At 39.7% G+C, this 18,328-nt stretch overlaps 2 protein-coding genes across 2 annotated transcripts; both read right to left on the bottom strand.

The window, feature by feature from the left end:
* Window positions 1-4,334: 4,334 nt before the first annotated feature.
* On the bottom strand, window positions 4,335-11,846 carry LOC117881908 (HORMA domain-containing protein 1-like). Its single transcript, XM_034779726.1, has 4 exons — window positions 11,565-11,846; window positions 9,095-9,128; window positions 7,628-7,677; window positions 4,335-4,578 (listed from the first exon to the last, which is right to left on the bottom strand). The coding sequence occupies exons 1-4, from the start codon at window positions 11,823-11,825 to the stop codon at window positions 4,528-4,530; spliced, it is 396 nt and encodes a 131-aa protein (XP_034635617.1). The 5' UTR covers window positions 11,826-11,846; the 3' UTR covers window positions 4,335-4,527.
* A 596-nt stretch (window positions 11,847-12,442) lies between these two features.
* LOC117881907 (HORMA domain-containing protein 1-like) lies at window positions 12,443-17,373 on the bottom strand. The gene is made up of 7 exons (XM_034779725.1): window positions 17,229-17,373; window positions 16,411-16,474; window positions 16,039-16,075; window positions 15,064-15,084; window positions 13,760-13,786; window positions 13,118-13,185; window positions 12,443-12,678 (listed from the first exon to the last, which is right to left on the bottom strand). The coding sequence occupies exons 1-7, from the start codon at window positions 17,320-17,322 to the stop codon at window positions 12,474-12,476; spliced, it is 516 nt and encodes a 171-aa protein (XP_034635616.1). The 5' UTR covers window positions 17,323-17,373; the 3' UTR covers window positions 12,443-12,473.
* Window positions 17,374-18,328: the final 955 nt, after the last annotated feature.

Genomic DNA, 18,328 nt, shown 5'->3' with positions numbered 1-18,328 from the left:
GTGGAGGGTGCCCTGCACCTTGTTGGTAATTTGTGCTATGGTTCTGCATTGTCTGGTACCCAGACCCTAAGCTGTCCTTCAGTAGAAGACTTTGCCATAGGTCAAAATGAGTTTTGCTCTAAGGAGAGCAGTCAGTTTGCTCACCAGCTGGGTTGCTTGGTTCAAAAAGTCCTCTGTCTTTGCGGCTCATCCTGCTTCTGTGTTACTCTTCTTCCTGAGACCCTCCCGCCCAGGTCATGCACAGCTGATATTAATGTGCTCAGCCTAGGTCCTTTCACAGCAGGGCTACAAGCTTCAATGCCTTTCTGCCCTTCTTCACGCAGCCTAGGAGAGTTGGAGCGTTCCAGTTCCCAATAGCGTCTGCTTCATAAATCACTTTCGTTCAGTCACTGTGAGCTCTGCCTACACCAGTGCACCTAATGCCACCCTATAGCAAACCAAACCCTTGCTCACATTGGAGGTGAAGGTGTGTCCATGGCATAGACGTCATGAGGAGCCCTACCAATTTCAGGGCTCAGATTGAACAGCCCAAGTGGGCAAAGTATGGGGCTGGCAGACAGGGACTCCCAAGTTCTAATCATAGCTCTGCCATCAGCTCTCTTGCACACCTTCAGACAGGTCACTTTACCGGCCTGTACCTGACTTCCCCAGCTGTAAACTTGGGAAATATCCCAGGCTCTTCCAAAGGGGAGCGATAATCTTTGCCACTAGTTTTTGAAATGGTACTAACCTTATTACAAGGTAACATTTGACACAGTAACATTCTGAGGCATATAGCTTAGCAGTGACCTTAAGTGGATACTGTTATGATAATTTGCTTTATGGGCTTTTATTACAACACTAATTTCTATGAAGTTTATAGGCAAGATTGGAATTGCAGATAACAAGTTCTTAGTCCGTTTTTTGCATACGCGGTTTAGGCCGAGATTGCGTAAACTATCGTTTGCCTTGGACCCTTCATTACTTTAGCTTTCTACAAGAAAAACAAGGACAGGTCTGGTGGCTGTAGTTGATTGTTACAAAGTAATTGTGAATATACTTCCTGGTGAGCTTCAAGAGACACCAGAAGCAGCTTGGAATCATTCCGCATATTTGGGGTTATTGTTACATTAATATATTTGCATATGTCAGAGCAATTTGGCTATGACTAATTGTTGTGTGGTTATGGGATTATGAGTATTTAAATTCTAAATTTCTGACTTCAAAATTACTTCTGGTTGAACTGTTACAAATGGTCCTTCTATTTGTGGATTGGAATACAACTGCCTTGGAATATAATAATGGCTCATATTAAAGGAACCACATTAGTATGCAGACACCCTCCCAGAATAATATGGAAAGGAATTAGATACATTTACCACTTGTGATCAGACTTTGGTTTGTTTGAGTTGTTATCCGTTTGCCCATGTTGAACTCTTTGTGTTGAAATTAATTCAATAAATAGTAATGCTGTCATATTCATCAGTATTTTACTTTTCTAACTTATTTACCTCTATTTTATTTTGGTTAATGAAACATAGAAATATCTAAATAGTCCTGAGTACTGACTGTACTTTTGCATAAGCAACATGATACTCAGTGAATTTGTTGGGGAGCTTGAGATGCTTAACCAAGAACTGACCATTGTGTTTTTAACACACTGAAAATATTTACACCCCTGAGACATAGAAGCAAACAGTTTCCGAATGTGAGAGAAAGTAGGAGTTGGGATGCAGGCAAGGTATGACAACAGGCACAGTCAGAGTTTTTTAAAAAACTCTAAAACAGTTTGCTCAGGAGTATATTGAGGCAGAGTGGCCTCCCTCTGAACCCAAGGGAGCGCCACACTCCCCTGGTGGGCGGAGCCAGCCCAGCCCCACCTCCCATCAGAAGCAAAGGGGTGTGACAGAAAGTATAAAAGGCGGGTTCTGCAGCTCAGTTGGGCTGGAGCTGCGGGAGGAGACAAACACCTCCTGCCCACTGCTGGGGTTGGAGCCTCAGGAGGACCCCTGCTGCGTTGAGGACCTACCTGAGCTGCCAGGTGACCAGGGCACCGAAGAGCTCCCAGGACTGCCAATAGCAGAGTACCCCATGGAGATGGAAGATGACCCCAAGCCACGGGTACACCACAAGGGATGAGTAGGAAGGTGCCCTGGGACACTAGACTGTAATTTTGTTGTGTTGTTGCCTGAACCCCGATCGGTGTGTTTTGGGTGGATCCCCACTGATCCAGTGGGGCGGAACACACCATCACTGTTAGGGTCCTGGGCTGGGACCTGGTGGAGTAGGGTGTGTTGTCAGACGCTACCGGTGTGGTGCTCTGCTCTGTTCAATGTTGATATCAATCGGCTGCGTGCGTGTGTTCCCTCTGTGTACTGTCCCAGCTCTGCACAGATAGCTGACACAGCAGACCCTGAGAGAAACCCCAATAACCACAGACTCTAGTTAAAGGTACGAAGGCACGTCGGCCAGGTTTATTGTCGAAGAGAAACACAGTCTCCAGCTCCCCGGCATAGAAGTCCAAGGTGCTGCTGAGGTGTGGCTAGCTAGTACTTATGTGCTCCCTGACAATGGACTCAGCTCAGTCAGTGGCGGGACTTTCCACTGCCCGCTAGGCCGGACCAAGACACCGCTCCAGGGATGCATTCTTATACACAGGTACAAACAAGTTACACATCACTCCTGACGTACTGAGGTGCAACCCCTCTACGCAGCAAGGTACAACCCCATTAGGTAGCAAGGTACCGCCTCTCACCTTGTACATGTTGGTTCAAACTAAACAACTCTATCCATCATATTACCTTTTGGCCCTGTCATTGGGATGGGTCCGCTTGTTCCTTGTTATCTGTGTGGAATGTACAAGTATGCAAATGTTCTGATATCTGGTGTCCAGTACCTTTTAGGTATGTCTCTTTTTGCAGCATCAGCCCTTTCCTTGCCAGGTTCTGTGAGCAGGGCCTGCCTCTGGCACACAGCTTAACTTTGCTTTATATTAGCAGTCTTAACCATTACTTTAGTTCAGGCCTCATACTGGGTCTCTGATAAGGGTTTATGTTTCAGGGCCTCCTGTTACTACAGGGTGGACCCAGGTCCCCCTACCCCTGTGGCCACTCCACCCCTGGGGTGGCTACCTCCCCCCACCTTAGGCCAAGAGGCCTGCGTTTATCTGCCATCTGCCTGATTTAAGACGACAGGCAAGAGACTGTTTGGTGCTCCACCCTGCCTGAGGACCTGAGCCCTGTGGACTGTTTGTTTGCTGGCTGCCTTAGCCGGGAGGCCTAGGCAAAAGCCTGTTCCGTGCTCTGCCTCCCAGAGGGCCAGAGCCGTACACTGTTTGCCAGATGCAGCGACACAGAGTGGCCTCCCTCTGAACTTGCGCCTGAGGGACCACTACAAGGGGTAAATCTACTTTATTTGTGAGTATCTTACCAGATCACTTGTATAACAAGAAACTAAAATGTCAGTGCGTACCACAGGAAGATTTAATTTTTTTTAGATATTGTAATAATGTAGAGTTAATAATAATCCATGAAAGCCTCTAGAACCCAGCAAGATATCATTGATAGTTGGTAACTTTTCTTCAGTAGCTCAGCTGTAATGCTGGAGTCCTGCAAATCTGATCAATAATTATTGGAATTCTGATTTGCTAAAGCTATTCCTGTTCATCTTTGTTATATCTGTCCTGATGCTTTGATTACTGCATAGGAATAAATCCTTAGAAGTGCTGAGCACCTAGAACTCACTTTGATTTAAGTAGGATTGGTAAATGCTCTCCATCTTTCAGGAATTGTCCCTTCAATGTTCTAGCATATCAAAAACCTGACTAGGAGAGCTGCATCAGAGTGCATGCTCCTTGTGCTTGTGGCACTCATCCAATTCCATGGAGCTCTAGAGGAGACTGACACAGCTCTCTAATCATGAATTACTCAGTCCAACTCTGGTTGACTTCAAAGGGAATTGGATTGTATCTTTTATGCCCTTTAATAACCAACTTATGCAGCATCATTGTTGCAGGTGGTCACTTTCCCTTCCTGCTAGATGGAGGTACAACACCAAGATAGTCTTACAGAAGTAAATAAAAGTTCAATATATCTAAGGGATTAAAGGGAACCCCACTGTGAAACTTTTAAGATCTGTAGGGCGGAGTCTGACCTGTGGGGGCAATGTGAGGAATGAATCATTCTTGGATTCTGGGACACCACCATGAAAATGTATTGAGCTGATTTCAAATGTCAAATTAATGGAAGCACTTAAAATTCAGTAATGAAAAACACCAAGCCTAGCTGTTCAATCATTGTATTTTGTGGACAAATTTATTTTTTCATAACACCTTTTATTTATAAAATGTTCAATACAATAAATTACTTTTCCCCTTTAAAAACAGTCTGAGTATATTAGAATTGGAGACTTAAAAGATTTAAAAACAGCTGCTTGAACTAAATTCCTTCTTCAGTTTGAAAATAAAAATCTCTTCAGTATATTTCAAGCAACCAAAATATTTCTTGTGGGCTTAACTGAATTTGAAGTACTTGCACATGCATAAATTCCTTATTTATTCTTCTTTGATATCTTCCTCTTTTTTGTAGCTTCATCCTTGACCTTAAAGGAAAAAATGCAGGTTTTTATAAAAGGATTGAATAAATGGTGGCAACTATTGATTAGACAGGTGCCTGTTATAAGATGAACACCAAGAAATATGGAAGAAGATAACGGAGGGCCTAATCTTTCGCCCGCTGAAGTCAACCAGAGTTTTGCCACTGACTTCAGTTGTGGAAGAGTAGGCACTTATTTTATGGCTATAGACCAGGGGGCTGGAGATTTCCAGGAGGACTTCTTATTCTCCACTTCCTTACTCCTCCTTGTTGCAGCAACCCTCCCTCTGAGTGAAAATGGCTGTATACCATCAGTGCCACTGTGTGTGTCAGCCAAAAGTGTTCACTTGAGGCAATCGCTGTCTGTAGGGGCTGAGCACTCTTTCTACAGTGCTGGACCAAGGGATTGTGGGACCAGAGTCTGGATCCATATGGTAGTTTGACTGGCTTGTCGCCCTTTGTCAGAAGCATAATTTTTATTGTTTACAATATTGTATAAGTGGACTCCTTATTATGGTGGCCAGAAACTTTGGTGGCGATTAAACATGGGCTAAATCCTGGAAAATGTTCACTGACTTCAAAGGGAGTTTGAGCAAACACTGAGTGAGGACTTCTGTGTTTGGTTGTTAACAGAATTCACGGCACTTATGAGTACTTTATTTGTCCAGCCCCATGCAAAGAGTAGCATTAAGAATAATGAGACTGACAGCTGACTTTACAGACTATGGTTCCAAGTCTGCTTCCTTTTATATCAAAGGGAGTTTTGCCATTAACTCTAGTGAAAGCAGCTTTAATCCTGCAACCTTTACTCTCTCTCAAATACTCCTGCTGAAGTCATAGTGAGTTCTTACGTGATTGAGTTTTGCAGGAGCCAGTCCTGAAATTTTACAGTATGAAGAAATTTTCTATATATATTTAAAATAACAACCCAAGAGAATAGATATGCTTTTAGCACAACATGGCAGGAGTGAGTGTTTTTTCCATGTGGGAGACCCAAATACAGGAGGGGCAGCAGGGTTCCAGCTTTGCCCAGCAGCGAAGCTTGCATACATCACAGAGAGAGAGAGGTTCCAGAAGGGCATGGAGTTTACTGCTACATGGGAACAGCAGAAAACACTCTTTAGGGGATTTGGTAAGTGCATTGATTTCAATTGTCTTCAATTTTACCACCTTATCCTAACTTGCTTAAATTCAAAAAGCATGTATTCATTTGAAAGATTTATGATTTATAGAAGTAATTTTTCAAAGGCACAGAAGTTACATGCAAAAATCATGTAATTTCTTAATGGTAATTTTGTGTACAACTTCCGTGCTCAGTTGTTAAAGTGGTTCCTTCATGAAATCTTTAAGAAACATCTGTGGAGACCAGCATAATCTACTTCCATTCACAGTGTTGTGATTTTTGACTGGGGATGGAGTCATGCCTGGAAAAGCTTGGGAATTTCAATCCAGTCTGAGGGAAAATCCCCTCTGATTGGCTGCCTTGTCCACTTTTCAGCCTCTGAGGAAGAGCCTCCAATCAGAACAATTACAAGAAGCAACCAAGAACTTTTTGAGGAGTGAAGAGGGAGCTGACAACACCACTCTTATAAGAGGGAGTGCGGAGCAGACAGACCCCAGCAACTCAGGGAGGCCTGGCTCTCTGGGCCTCCTTCCATGCTGTGAACAATAGATCAGTCTGTTCTCTGCTCTACCCCCATCCTCTCTTCATCCCTGCCACACCAAGCTTGAGAAGGGGATGAAGAGTCTCTGGAGCGCCTTGTGGGTGGACAGGCTGTGTTCAAAAATCAAAAGGCAGTCAAAAACCACAGCATAACCTTTTTCTAAATGTCCTTATTTTGGGGATGATCTTGTGATTTTTTTGGTGTCTGACCCATGATTTTTGAACTTGTGGGAGAGGCAGTACTGCATACAGGACATTTGGAACTGAAAGTGACAACACAAACTTTACTACAAAAGCTAACATAGTCTTAGGGTTAGATCCTTGCTCCCACTCCAGCCCCTTTACACTGAGAAAAAGGGCCAGGGTGGCATAAAGGGCTCTAAAAGCCTTGGATCCAGCGGAGGGAAGATTGCCCAAGTACTGGAACTGTGGAAGGCAGCTAAAAGGCTGACTTCTGACAACTCAGCAGCTGGGCTGGGGACAGGGCTGGAGCAGAAGGGAGCACTAAGGAGATTCTAGGAAGGATTTCTACCCATGTGTCATGAAGTCATGGGGTATGGTTGATGCCCCAGCCTGTAACCAGTCTCCTGGGAGTGACCCCTTTAGTAGGCCAGGAGTGGACCCAAGGACCCACACAGTTCCAGAAGGGCAGGCCCGTGGCCTCCATGACTCCTGAGACTGGTCCTTTAGCACCAGTGATCCCTGTGTCTTTCTGTGGCTCCCTGCAGCAAATCCAGCCAAGCCAGAGTCCTGCAGGAGCTTGCACTGTGTCCCTTCAGGGCACAATGCTCTCAGTTAGAAGCCTTGATAATATAACATCAGTGATAGAAATTAAGTTACAAAAGAATGCAAACATCAGACAAATAGGATTATTCTGCTCAGTTTTTACTATACAACTGATTTCACGATGACTAGAAAACAGTAAAGGCTAAATTCTGTGCTGGTGCCCAAGGGAAGAGAGGGATCAGGCAGTCAAACTATATGACAGCTCAAGTCTCACAAATCCTCCCAGTGGCCTCTGATATACATGGCCATGGGAAAGCTTGCCAGGAAAATTGTAGGCTTATATACACAACCCCCCATGATTGCATGCCCATAATGAGTGACGTTTCAATGACGAGAGTCAGGTTTGGCCTAAAGTCCAGTCTAGTGAGAAGTACCCTATCAAGTATAAGCCAGCACTGCTTACTATGCATACACTGGGCCTTTAGGAAGTAGCAGCAAACCACACCTTACAGCCTAAGGCGCAAGCCCCATGTTGACAACCCATTCTCTTGCAGCAGGATGACTGCTATTATGACTATGTACTTTACAGCATGTTTGATTACACAGAGTGTTTGTGGTTTGGCTTGTATGGGGCCAGGATTTGGCTCTAAATAGACTATGAACATACCTTGTGGTATTTATCAACAAATTCCTCTTCAGATCCTGGTGGTTCATATTCTAAAAAAGACATTTATAAAAATACATTTATCTTTTACCCCAGTGAGATTTTATTCTACTTTGTACACTAAGTTCTGCTATTTAGAAGTGTTGTTTTTTTTAAATTACTTGTATGTGTTTCTATTCATGGACATTATGCTCATCACTAGTACTTCAGCACTTTTAAACTATTTTTGTATTGGTACCCTTAGTCCTGTGAGGTAGGTAGGTATATTATCCCCATTTTACATGTGGATAAACTCAGACACAGAGAGCTAAAATGATTAAGCTCACATATGAAATTTGTCGCAGAGCGAGAAACAGAAATCAAGTCTCCTGACTCCCAACCCTATGCCCTACACACAAGACCTCTTTTTAATATGTGAAATGCTCTGATATTAAAAATAAATACTGAATTTAGCAAGTCCTTTCAATCAAGAAGACTTCACCAGGAATTTTCTAAACAGGCAAATGGAATGATATATGATGGTGATCTAGTGGTTGATAGGTCTTTATTTTTGATTCTGCATCAGTTTTAAGATAATCCTTTTTTGTTCTATATTTAAAAATGACATCTTCATTATCAACAAGACAGCAGTTCTTTATTACACCATAATTATGATTTCCTGGTTTAATATTCAGATTGTGCTTCCCTTTGGACTACATATATTAAAATATTCAGAATACAGGTGCCATGAATTTTTGAGTGGAGAAAGATAGGAAAAAGTGGTCTTAATGCAACTTCTCCACTGGTGCTGAAGAGTCTCATGGCGTTCTCTAACAATGCACTCTGTGCAACTGTGTATGAGTTTGGCCTGTTGCTTCACACCACTACCACTACTGTTTCTCCTTCATATGGGTGCTCCATCCACTGGTGAAAGGGGCAGTATTTGCTATATAATATATTTTTTTCTAATGACATCATTACACGTTTATTCAAATTGTATCATTTGATGTGAAAACATAAAAATCAATGAAAAATTAAAGTAAGACACAAGCTTATATTTCAAACTGTAAATATGGTAAAACTGTGTCCAGCAAGGACTCAGTTGTAATGATGGATTTACATTTTCAGTAGCTTCTGTGTATGATGTTTACATGATGATCTGTCACAGCCATAAAGGTAAAATAAATGGTGCCAAAAATTACATATGGTTCTAGTCTGCTCCCATTGAAATAAACAGCAAAACTCTTATTGACTTCAAAGGGAGCAAGAGCAGGCTTTAAATCTATATATCAGCTAAAAACTAGTGTAATCTTAAAACAGGCGAGAAAGAAGAAATGCTTTTTTCAAATGTAAAATAAACACCATTACAAATCTCGACCTGTACATTCAAATGTAGCACAGAGATTAAAAACACAATTAATAAATACTTAAATGCATTGTGCAAATTGTAAATACATGTATTTAGATCTAAACAAAGAACATGGAGCCTACCTGTATTAATGTATTCTACTAAAGTGTCCTGCCTCTTTAAAGGAAACAAGTACAAATAGACTTTTATTAAAATGCAATATTTGACATGAACCAGGATTAAAACAGATATCACCATACCTTGTAATTTGAAACATATTATACATGGTATGATCCTAAGAAGTTCAACAGGAGCTGACATCACTATATTGAGAGTATGAAACCCATTTAGCTGAAGGGGGAGGGGAAGCAATTTAAAACTGTTTTTTTATTTATATTTGCTAATACCTATTTAACTCAAATACCCTATAAATGTTTGAGGGGAAAAAAAATCTGTGTATTTAAATTAAGCATCCCTGCCCCTTCAGTTAAGAGCTGAGAAAGCTTGTTGAGACCTCTGAGTAATCCTCCACCAACAACAAAACAGATAAGGCTTGAAATCTCTGAGGTTAGAAACACAACAAACCTTTTTTAACTGTGTAAAAAAAATTCTGGTTTTCTTTATACATCATAAAGAAAAAAAAGGCACAAATGGTATAATCAAAGTTTTTTTTATGCAGATTTAGTAATTGGATTGAAATGTATTTGTAACAAGTAATGAGGCAGAAATGTTGTATTAAAAGTACAGGTGAAAAATGACATTAAAGGTAAAACAATGAAGTAGTTTAAACTTTTAAGGTAAATAATTCTATATACAGTATCTAATTATTTATATTACCCTCATCATTGTGCTTATATCAGGCTAGTCTACTTATATAATGGACACAAAATCCTCTAGGAGACTCAAGGCCATAATCTCTTTTACATTAAGGCCTCTTCATGCTACTCTGGCAGTGTGAACAGGCCTCAAAGTAGGGGTAAACCTTTATACTGCCAGAGTACTGTAAAGGCCATTTAATGTAAATAGGAATCTGGCCTATAGTTATGATGTGCAGTACTAGCTGTTGTGTACTGTATATTTACCTAGGATTGCCAACTTTCTAATTGCACAAAACAGAACACCCTTGCCTGGCCCCACAGCCCCGCCCCTTCTCTGAGGCCCTGCCTCCACCCACTCCAGCCCCCCTCCCTCTGTTGTTCACTCTCCCCCACTCACTTTCACTGGGCTGGGGCAGGGGATTGGGTTGCAGGAGGGGATGAGGGCTCCAGCTGGCGGTGTGGGGTGCAGGAGGGGGCTCAGGGCTGGGGCAGGGGGTTGGGGTGTTGGGAGGGGATATGGGGTGTGTGCTCTGGGAGGGGGCTCGGGTTTGGTATGCCGGAGAGGGTTCAGGCACTGCGAGGGAGTTCGTTGGGTACAGGAGGGGATTTCTACCTGAGGCATGGGGTTGGGGTATGGATGGGGGTGTGCAATCTGGGAGGGAGCTAGAGTGAGGGAGGCATTTTCGACCTGGGGCAGGGGGTTCGGGGTGCGGGGTCCAGCTGTGTGGCGCTTACCTCAGGCAGCTCCTGGTCGGTGGCACAGTGGGGCTAAGGCAGGCTCCCTGCCTGCCTGCCCTGTCTCCGCGCTGCTCCTGGAAGCAGCCGGCAAATCCAGCTCCTAGGGCACAGGGGCCAGGCGAGACTGCACAGTGCGCACTACCTGCACCCACAGGCACTGCCTCCGCAGCTCCCATTGGCCACGGCACCCAGCCAATGGGAGCTGCAGAGCCAGCGCAGGGGGCGGGGTCAGCACACGGAGCTTCCCTGATCGTCCCTGCACTTAGGGACCAGACATGCCGGTCACTTCCGGGAGCTGCGCAGAGCCAGGGCAGGAAGGGAGCCTGCCTTAGCCCTGCTGCGCCACCAACTGGACTTTCAACAGCCCAGTCAGCGGTGCGGACTGAAGCTGTGGCACAAGGTTCCCTTTTTGACCGCCGTTCCGGTCAAAAACCAGATGCTTGGCAACCCTATATCTACCACAGCATCCAGTGAAGAAAATCAAACTGTTTCATATTGATGATCATGCCTTCTGTTAGCTGCTTTCCAGAATATACACATTAAAACACTATGCTACATTGGAAAGCATAGTCTTTTTTTATTAACAATAATACACCTCTACCTCGATAGAACGCTGTCCTCGGGAGCCAAAAAATCTTACCGCGTTATAGGTGAAACCGTGTTATATTGAACTTGCTTTGATCCGCTGGAGTGCGCAGCCCCGCCCTCCCGGAGCACTGCTTTACCGTGTTATATCAGAATTCGTGTTATATCGGGTCACGTTATATTGGGGTAGAGGTGTACATAGAAAAACAGTAGTAATATTTTCTGCGGTTATTATCCCATGACAGATCAATTGATAATTAAGTTTATAAATTTATTGCTAGTGATCTAGAGAAAACAGCTTTTCATTAGCAATTCTATTTATTTCAGAAAAATTTAAAGAAACCAGGATCTTGGAAAAAATTGTACTCAGCCACACCTTGAAAAAGGTTCTTTGCCTAATAATTTTTGTGTATGCATACATGAAATATAGTGATGATAAAAAGGAACATTAATTTTTGCTAGGTATTTATACCTGTTCGTTTTCTCTCTCTGCATCTTCTCTACACTCTTTCAGGATACCATGTATATCCATTGAATCTATCCTCTCCTCCGTTTTAATAATCTTCAGCTTTAACATATGGAAAGATGTTTCTATTCCTCCCACCTTCACATGCACAGGAATGCCTTCGAATAAGATAAACTCTGACTCTCCCTCTTTAAAGCCAGGAGGCTGGTATTCTGGAGGGGTCACTATTAAAAACAAACACACACCTGAGAGATTCCTCTTGCTCATAAATGCACTACACTAATAATCCTTCATCATTATTATTAATTAATAGTAGTAATAGTGGCTCATTTCTAAACATGTGGGTAATTCTATTTGTATGAACATGAGTGCTTCATTCCTTCAAACACCAATAGAAAACAGGTACGTATTTAAAAAATACCTATGGTTTTCAAATATTTACAATTTAGTTGTCATTTTATTGTGGCATTATGGAGACTGATCAGATGTTTACTTTAAGTACATGTTAAGTGACTAAGGACAAAATGTGGAGTATGAAGATCTATGATGATAAAAATTGAAGGTCATTTCCATGCCTGAAGACTCACTCTCTGATACCTCAAGGAAAATTTAAAACTAATTTTATTAGAGAGAGTTCTGCTTTTCATATCATACTTATTATTTATTTGTAATACAGTAGTGCCAAGAGGCCACAGCTGGAATTGGCGTATCCTTCTGCTGGCACTGTGCAAACACAGATGGAGCTGGTCCCTGCATGGAAGTACTGTATTTACAATATAAATACACAAGAGACAAAAGGTGGGAGAAAGCAATGTAAGATATAGGCAAAGTGATAACTAGTACATGTCATGTTAATTTTACTTTATTTTTTATTTTTTCCTCTTTTTTGTGTAAAATGTATGTGTTCCATTCTATTCAGATTTTTTGTTTGTTTAAATAAAGTTTTACAAATAAATCCCAATACTTGCCATCTGCATAATAAAATAGCTTCATAGTGAGAGAGACATCATTAGGAAGAGAAATGATATTTTCCATCAGAAAATAGAGGTTATGAATTAGAAGAAGACAGGTCCTCTTTATGTCTTCTGTTGCATCATTTGTTAAATTAGTTTTCTTATTGCTAGAGGAAAAATAAGTAAGGAGTTGTAAGGATTTATCTGAAATTTAAAATTCTTTATATACAGGTTAAAGTAAAACATTTTAGAATACATATACATATTTTATCATACAGAAGATCACTATTTGCAAGAAGTAAGTCAGGTGTTTCAGTCTTCCTTGGACTGGTGAAATCAAAACATGTATCACTTGCGATAACTTTAGAAAGGAGAACTAAATAAGTTTACAGTGTATGCTGTAGGTAAACCGTATGGAATATTGGTATCATTCTAACATTTGTGCTCAAATCTTTCTTACAAATCACTTTAAAAATACATTCAATTTGTGTGCACAAATGCTGCTGAATAAAACACAGATTAATTATTCAGTGAATCACATCTTAAGATATTATTTTCCTTTTTTAATTTTTTGTTTTTCATAGAATTAATTCTATAGCTATTCACCTGAATACATCCATTTGTGGTCCCTTCGATGTATATCTGAACTTAAATTGATAAGATTCTATCATGTTCTAAATATGAACAAAAATACAAAATATACTAATTACAAAAGGGAGACATGTTTCCTTTATAGTAGTGTTAGTTATGATCAAGGAGCATTTGCTAATCCTTATAAGGTACCTTTAGTGTAATGTAAAACTTGAGCAGCAGTCAACAGGTTTATTTTTCTAATTTAAAACATTAAAAATTTTAAATTGGTTGAACATAACTTTTTACAGTCTAGACTTTTTAAAAATCAATGTTAAAATATTACTTTATTTCATAGCAAATTCTTGATCCATAAAACTAGTTGCATAACCAAATTGATGAGGATCACTGAATATTTCAAAGTAAATGGTTGAAGCTATGTTACTTGAGACATTTAAAAATTTACTGGCCAAAGATCTAAAAAATATACTGCTGGGCACAATCCTGCATTGGCAGGTGGATGGACTAGATGACGCTGTATTTTCCCCCCACCACTACAATCTTAACTACACTAGTAAGCACTAATATAATCTGTTTGTTTTGTATTCTTAGTGTAAGTAACACGTCACTATCGTTTTACTGTTATTTGAATAGATTCATATATTCATAGAGCCTTACATTTGGGTTAGCTGCGTCCTTCTGTACCTGCAGGACATTAAGAAGATACAGCATTTTAAGGCCCGGGGGAGGACAAAAACACATTTTTGTTCTTAATTTTTATTTAATTTTAATATGTAATCATAATTTTGTTGATACTGCTATAAAAATCAATAAAATATATACATATACTTTTGTGAGTCTCCAGCAGCTCTACTGGGTTGATAAATTAATTAATCTAAGTGCTTTGTACATGTGTCTCTAATCTTTCAAGCATAGAAATTCTGATCTGGCAGCACAGCACGTCTTTAAATTAGCATCTATTCTTTGATCCAACCTCCACTTTGTAGAAAAACCTCTAACCTGAGGTCAGGAAAACTTAATAGGTTACTCCCACAAAGACAATGGCACAAAGCTCTACATAGACTTTTTTAATTGGCACATCTTAGAGGACATAAAAGCATGCCAATAACGTGATTATCATTGGCTCGAATACATTGTGCTAGCAGGTTCTCACTTTTATTTCATACATTGCATAAATAACTATATTAAGCTGAAAGCAATTTATTTTTCAGCCATAGTCGAGTGGGAGGGGTGGGGGGAAATCTGATGTCAAGAAAGAGCCACATCATGGAAAATTTGTTAAAGCACAGTGGTTTTCACATTTTTTTCACATTGTGGACATTTCCCCTCCTAGCCTCCACATTCTAATTTCATGCCATTCCTGTTGTTACTGTAATGCCTAGTTACATTAAAAAACAGGATAATCAACTAAAAGTAGTAATTAAAATTATCTGCAATAGTATATATTATACAAATGTATGGATTTGAAACTTCCCTTTGACAAGTTCTTTAAGAGATTTTGCAGTAAAAAACAGTAATCGAGAAAGTGAAAACCATACTTTGAGTCCTTACATAACAATAACCAAACAAGGTCTCTCCTCACTATCTTTCTGATATCGTAGAAACCTGTTAAACAGATAGAACCTGATCCTTGCTCATAAACAGGCGTGGGCTATGGCCCATAAACATATTGCCTCAAACTTCTATTATTTTAAGTGGATTCCTTTTACAGGTTTTCACCTAAGTGAACTGTTGTTTTATGAACTATATTTTTGTTTAATATGTTGAAACTGGATTTAGAGAAATTAGAAGAGTAAGAGAAACATCTAGCTGCAATATTTGTGACTGTTGTTTCCTGATCCAAATTAAAAAGCAAAGTTAAACTTTTACAATAAAAGCACAAACTATAGAAAACAGTAATTAGTAAGGAAGTTACAAATAAAATTATATGTGTGTCTACGGCATGTTATATACATACTTACTCCAAGAATCATCATTTGCAGCTATTAAAAAAAGAAAAGAAAATGCAACTTTGAAGGTAACTACACAATTTTTAAATGTAAGTAGATATAAAGAACAATAATTTAATAATAACCCTTACATGCCCATTATTATGATGTATGATATTACTGTAAATGCAAGGAGGCAATGGGATTTTTATAAACAGATTATTTTCTAACTGAAGTGCATAATTTCTCAATCTCTGATTTATTTACACTGTTGCTTTGATAATTTTAATTTATTGATTTGTTGGGCATGGTGCATGTTTTGCAAAAGCTTAAAGGCATTCTGAATAGAGAGGAGTGGGGGATAGAGCAGTAGTTAGGGAAGAAAGCAAATTTTTCATCTGGTGACCTATTGGAGAATTTGTTAAAGTGGAAAAATCCTCTTATAATGAAGTGTTCATTATTATTTAACAAAAAATCACTACATCTCAAATCCAGGGCAGCAGCACACTGGCCAGCAGAAGAACCAGACAAATTGCTCTGTTCTGTGAGGGTGCGGTACGCAGGAATTGTTCTGAAGTAAACCCAGCCCTGTCCAGAACCCTCCCATAATACCCCCTGGCCCTACCGCAACCTTCTCCTGGTGTGCTGGTGTGCAGATCCTCACAGAACTGAATTTAGCTCTCTGCCACACAGTGGATGTGCACCTTCTGCTTTTCTCTCTGGAATCTTGCCCCATCCAAAGATTTTCCACCACTTCCACTACATGGGACTCTCCACTGATCTGAGGATATGATTTACCTACTTTACTGTAGCAAAAAAGGGCCTGTCTTCACCCAGGAATTGGTCACTATACCTCACTTCATGCCCTGCCATTGCCTGGTGCATTGGAAGTTATGGTTGAGACTTCAGAGTGTGTATACACTAAAAAATTTGTAATAGCTTTTCAGCACCAGCATGCCCAACACCACCACCAAAAAAACCCCACAGCTATAATTAAGACTGACTTACATATTTTTTTTCTAATGCCTCAAAGCATCCTTTCATCCTGGAGAAGGAAATAGTTTTAAATGTTTAGATGAAAAGGAGCACATTCCTAATAATAACAGTGAGCCTGATCTGAAGCCCTTGCTAAAGATTGTTTTCTCCCATAAACTTGTTTTATAAAAAATAAATTAAACTGTTTGCAAGTCATTTAGTTTAAAATAGTGTATATACCAAATTTAGAAGGGGGCAATACAAAATTGTGTAAAAGAAGTACAAAAACACTAGGAAAAGTGAGACTACAGGTGGAAAAATGTTGAAAATGTTATTTAATAAATATATGATAAACACTATGTGTATAAAAAGGAAATATGATGTGCTGTTTAATTGTGTACATACCATTTAACAATTTTGGATACTCTTGGATAGATGCTGTCTTCTCGCAAAACTTTAACACAGAGATCTGTTGCAAAAATAGAAGAGAAATATGCTTCATTTATAATAAGAGAAATAGATGAAAAACATAATATGTGGAAGAATTATTTCCCCCTACTTTTACATCCCCTCCAATCAAGTCGTTATAAACTCACTTTAGTTAAATTGGTGTAACCCCCCTAGTGTGGAGCTGTTAACAATATTATCAGAACAATCAATACATATAAAAATCCAATGATATTAATATAACTGAGTCCACTCTAGGAGGTTATGCCAATTTAATTAAATCAGTGCAAAACTATATGTAGAGGAGACCTTGGGAACAAGGACACAAATTAACCAATAAATAGCCAATTTCACTAAAATATTCATGATAGGTGAATACTAATAAATTTATTTCATTCCCAGTGGCATTCTGCCTTAGAGAGGGATGAAATATTATATTTTATCATTTGCAAAAGTTACATGCTGATATTTAAACCATTCAAAATTTTATTTTTGCATGCCATATTTAGATAATATTTTTTAATACTGTGAAACACGATTTAGTAAAATAGTAAGCCGATTACATAGAAGCTCAGATACCATGGTAATGATAATAAGTAGATAAACATACATATATACTTATATTTCTTCTGATGATACCATACAAGATATTTTGAAGAAATAAATATTCAAATAAGTACCACTGATTAAAATCAGTTTTACAACAGGCATGCAAATTAGAGAAACAGATATGCAAACACATAAAAAACAAGATTTAGAAATCATTATCTTTGTACCTTCTAAATAATGGGTGCTGTATGCATCTTCAGGGAAAATTCCACGTAAGTAAGTAATACCTGATACTGCAACAGCCATTATTCTCTTCACCATAACTAGAGATTGCTGATGTGTTTTTATCTCTCTTGGAAATAAGGTAGCCCACTGATTTTGAATTTGTTAATTTGTCAACTATAAAAAAATCACTCATCTCTTTTTTTAATCAATTCAAGATTTTGATATTGCTTCCAGTAAGTAACTAGGTACCAAGATTAACAATATACCAAATACCAGTAATCAGCGGATAATTACATATTAAAGCCATTACTGTAGACAATTTAAAAATATGGAACCTAATGTAAAATAGGGAAAATATTGTTTGCTCATAGACTTTAAGGTCAGAAGGGACCACCATGATCATATAGTCTGACCTCCTGCACATTGCAGGCCACAGAACCTCACCCATACACTTCTGTAATAGACCCCTAATCTCTGGCTTTATTACTGAAGTCCTCAAATCATGATTTAGAGACTTCAAGTTACAGAGAATCCACCATTTACACTGGTTTAAACCTGCAAGTGACCCCATGCTGCAGAGGAAGGTGAAAACCCGCCAGGGTCTCTGCCAATCTGACCCGGGGGAAAATTCCTTCCCGACCCCAAATATGGTGATCAGTTAGACCCTGAGCATATGGGCAAGACCCAGCAGCCAGACACTTGGGAAAGAATTCTCTGTAGTAACACAGAGCCCTCCCCATCGAGTGTCCCATCACCAGCCATTGGAGATATTTGCTGCTAGCAGTCGCAGATCGGTGACATGCCATTGTAGGAAGTGTCATCATCCCATCCCCTCCATAAACTTATCAAGCTCAGTCTTGAAGCCAGTTAGGTTTCCCTCCCCCCCCCACTGCTCCCCTTGAAAGGCTGTTCCAGAACTTCACTCCTTTGATGGTTAAAAAAACTTTGTCTAATTTCAAGCCTAAACTTGTTGATGGCCAGTACACATATTTTATGTATAAAAAGTTATAGATTACAAATAGAGTTATGTGTAGGGGAGATTTTTGTCTGTTAATTGCTAATCAGACCCTGGAGTAAATTTGACCAGTTAGTTAAGCCCCCC

The sequence above is a fragment of the Trachemys scripta genome, chromosome 8 (genome assembly GCF_013100865.1).
Source record: "Trachemys scripta elegans isolate TJP31775 chromosome 8, CAS_Tse_1.0, whole genome shotgun sequence".
NCBI lineage: Eukaryota > Metazoa > Chordata > Testudines > Emydidae > Trachemys > Trachemys scripta.
This window is presented reverse-complemented; position numbering and strand designations above follow the sequence as displayed.

Bases quoted from the DNA above. Each gene is read 5' to 3' on its own strand.
- LOC117881907 (XM_034779725.1), bottom strand. From the start codon at position 17,322: ATGGTGAAGAGAATAATGGCTGTTGCAGTATCAGGTATTACTTACTTA. The intron at 13,186-13,759 runs GTAAGGCTCTAT...GTTCATATTTAG, and splicing joins AGGACGCAGCTAACCCAAAT to AACATGATAGAATCTTATCA. The intron at 12,679-13,117 runs GTGAATAGCTAT...TTTTTCCTCTAG, and splicing joins CCACAAATGGATGTATTCAG to CAATAAGAAAACTAATTTAA.
- LOC117881908 (XM_034779726.1), bottom strand. From the start codon at position 11,825: ATGAGCAAGAGGAATCTCTCAGGTGTGTGTTTGTTTTTAATAGTGACC. The intron at 9,129-11,564 runs GTATAAATACCT...TTTCCTTTAAAG, and splicing joins CAGAGAGAGAAAACGAACAG to AGGCAGGACACTTTAGTAGA. The intron at 7,678-9,094 runs GTAGGCTCCATG...TGTCTTTTTTAG, and splicing joins AGTAGAATACATTAATACAG to AATATGAACCACCAGGATCT.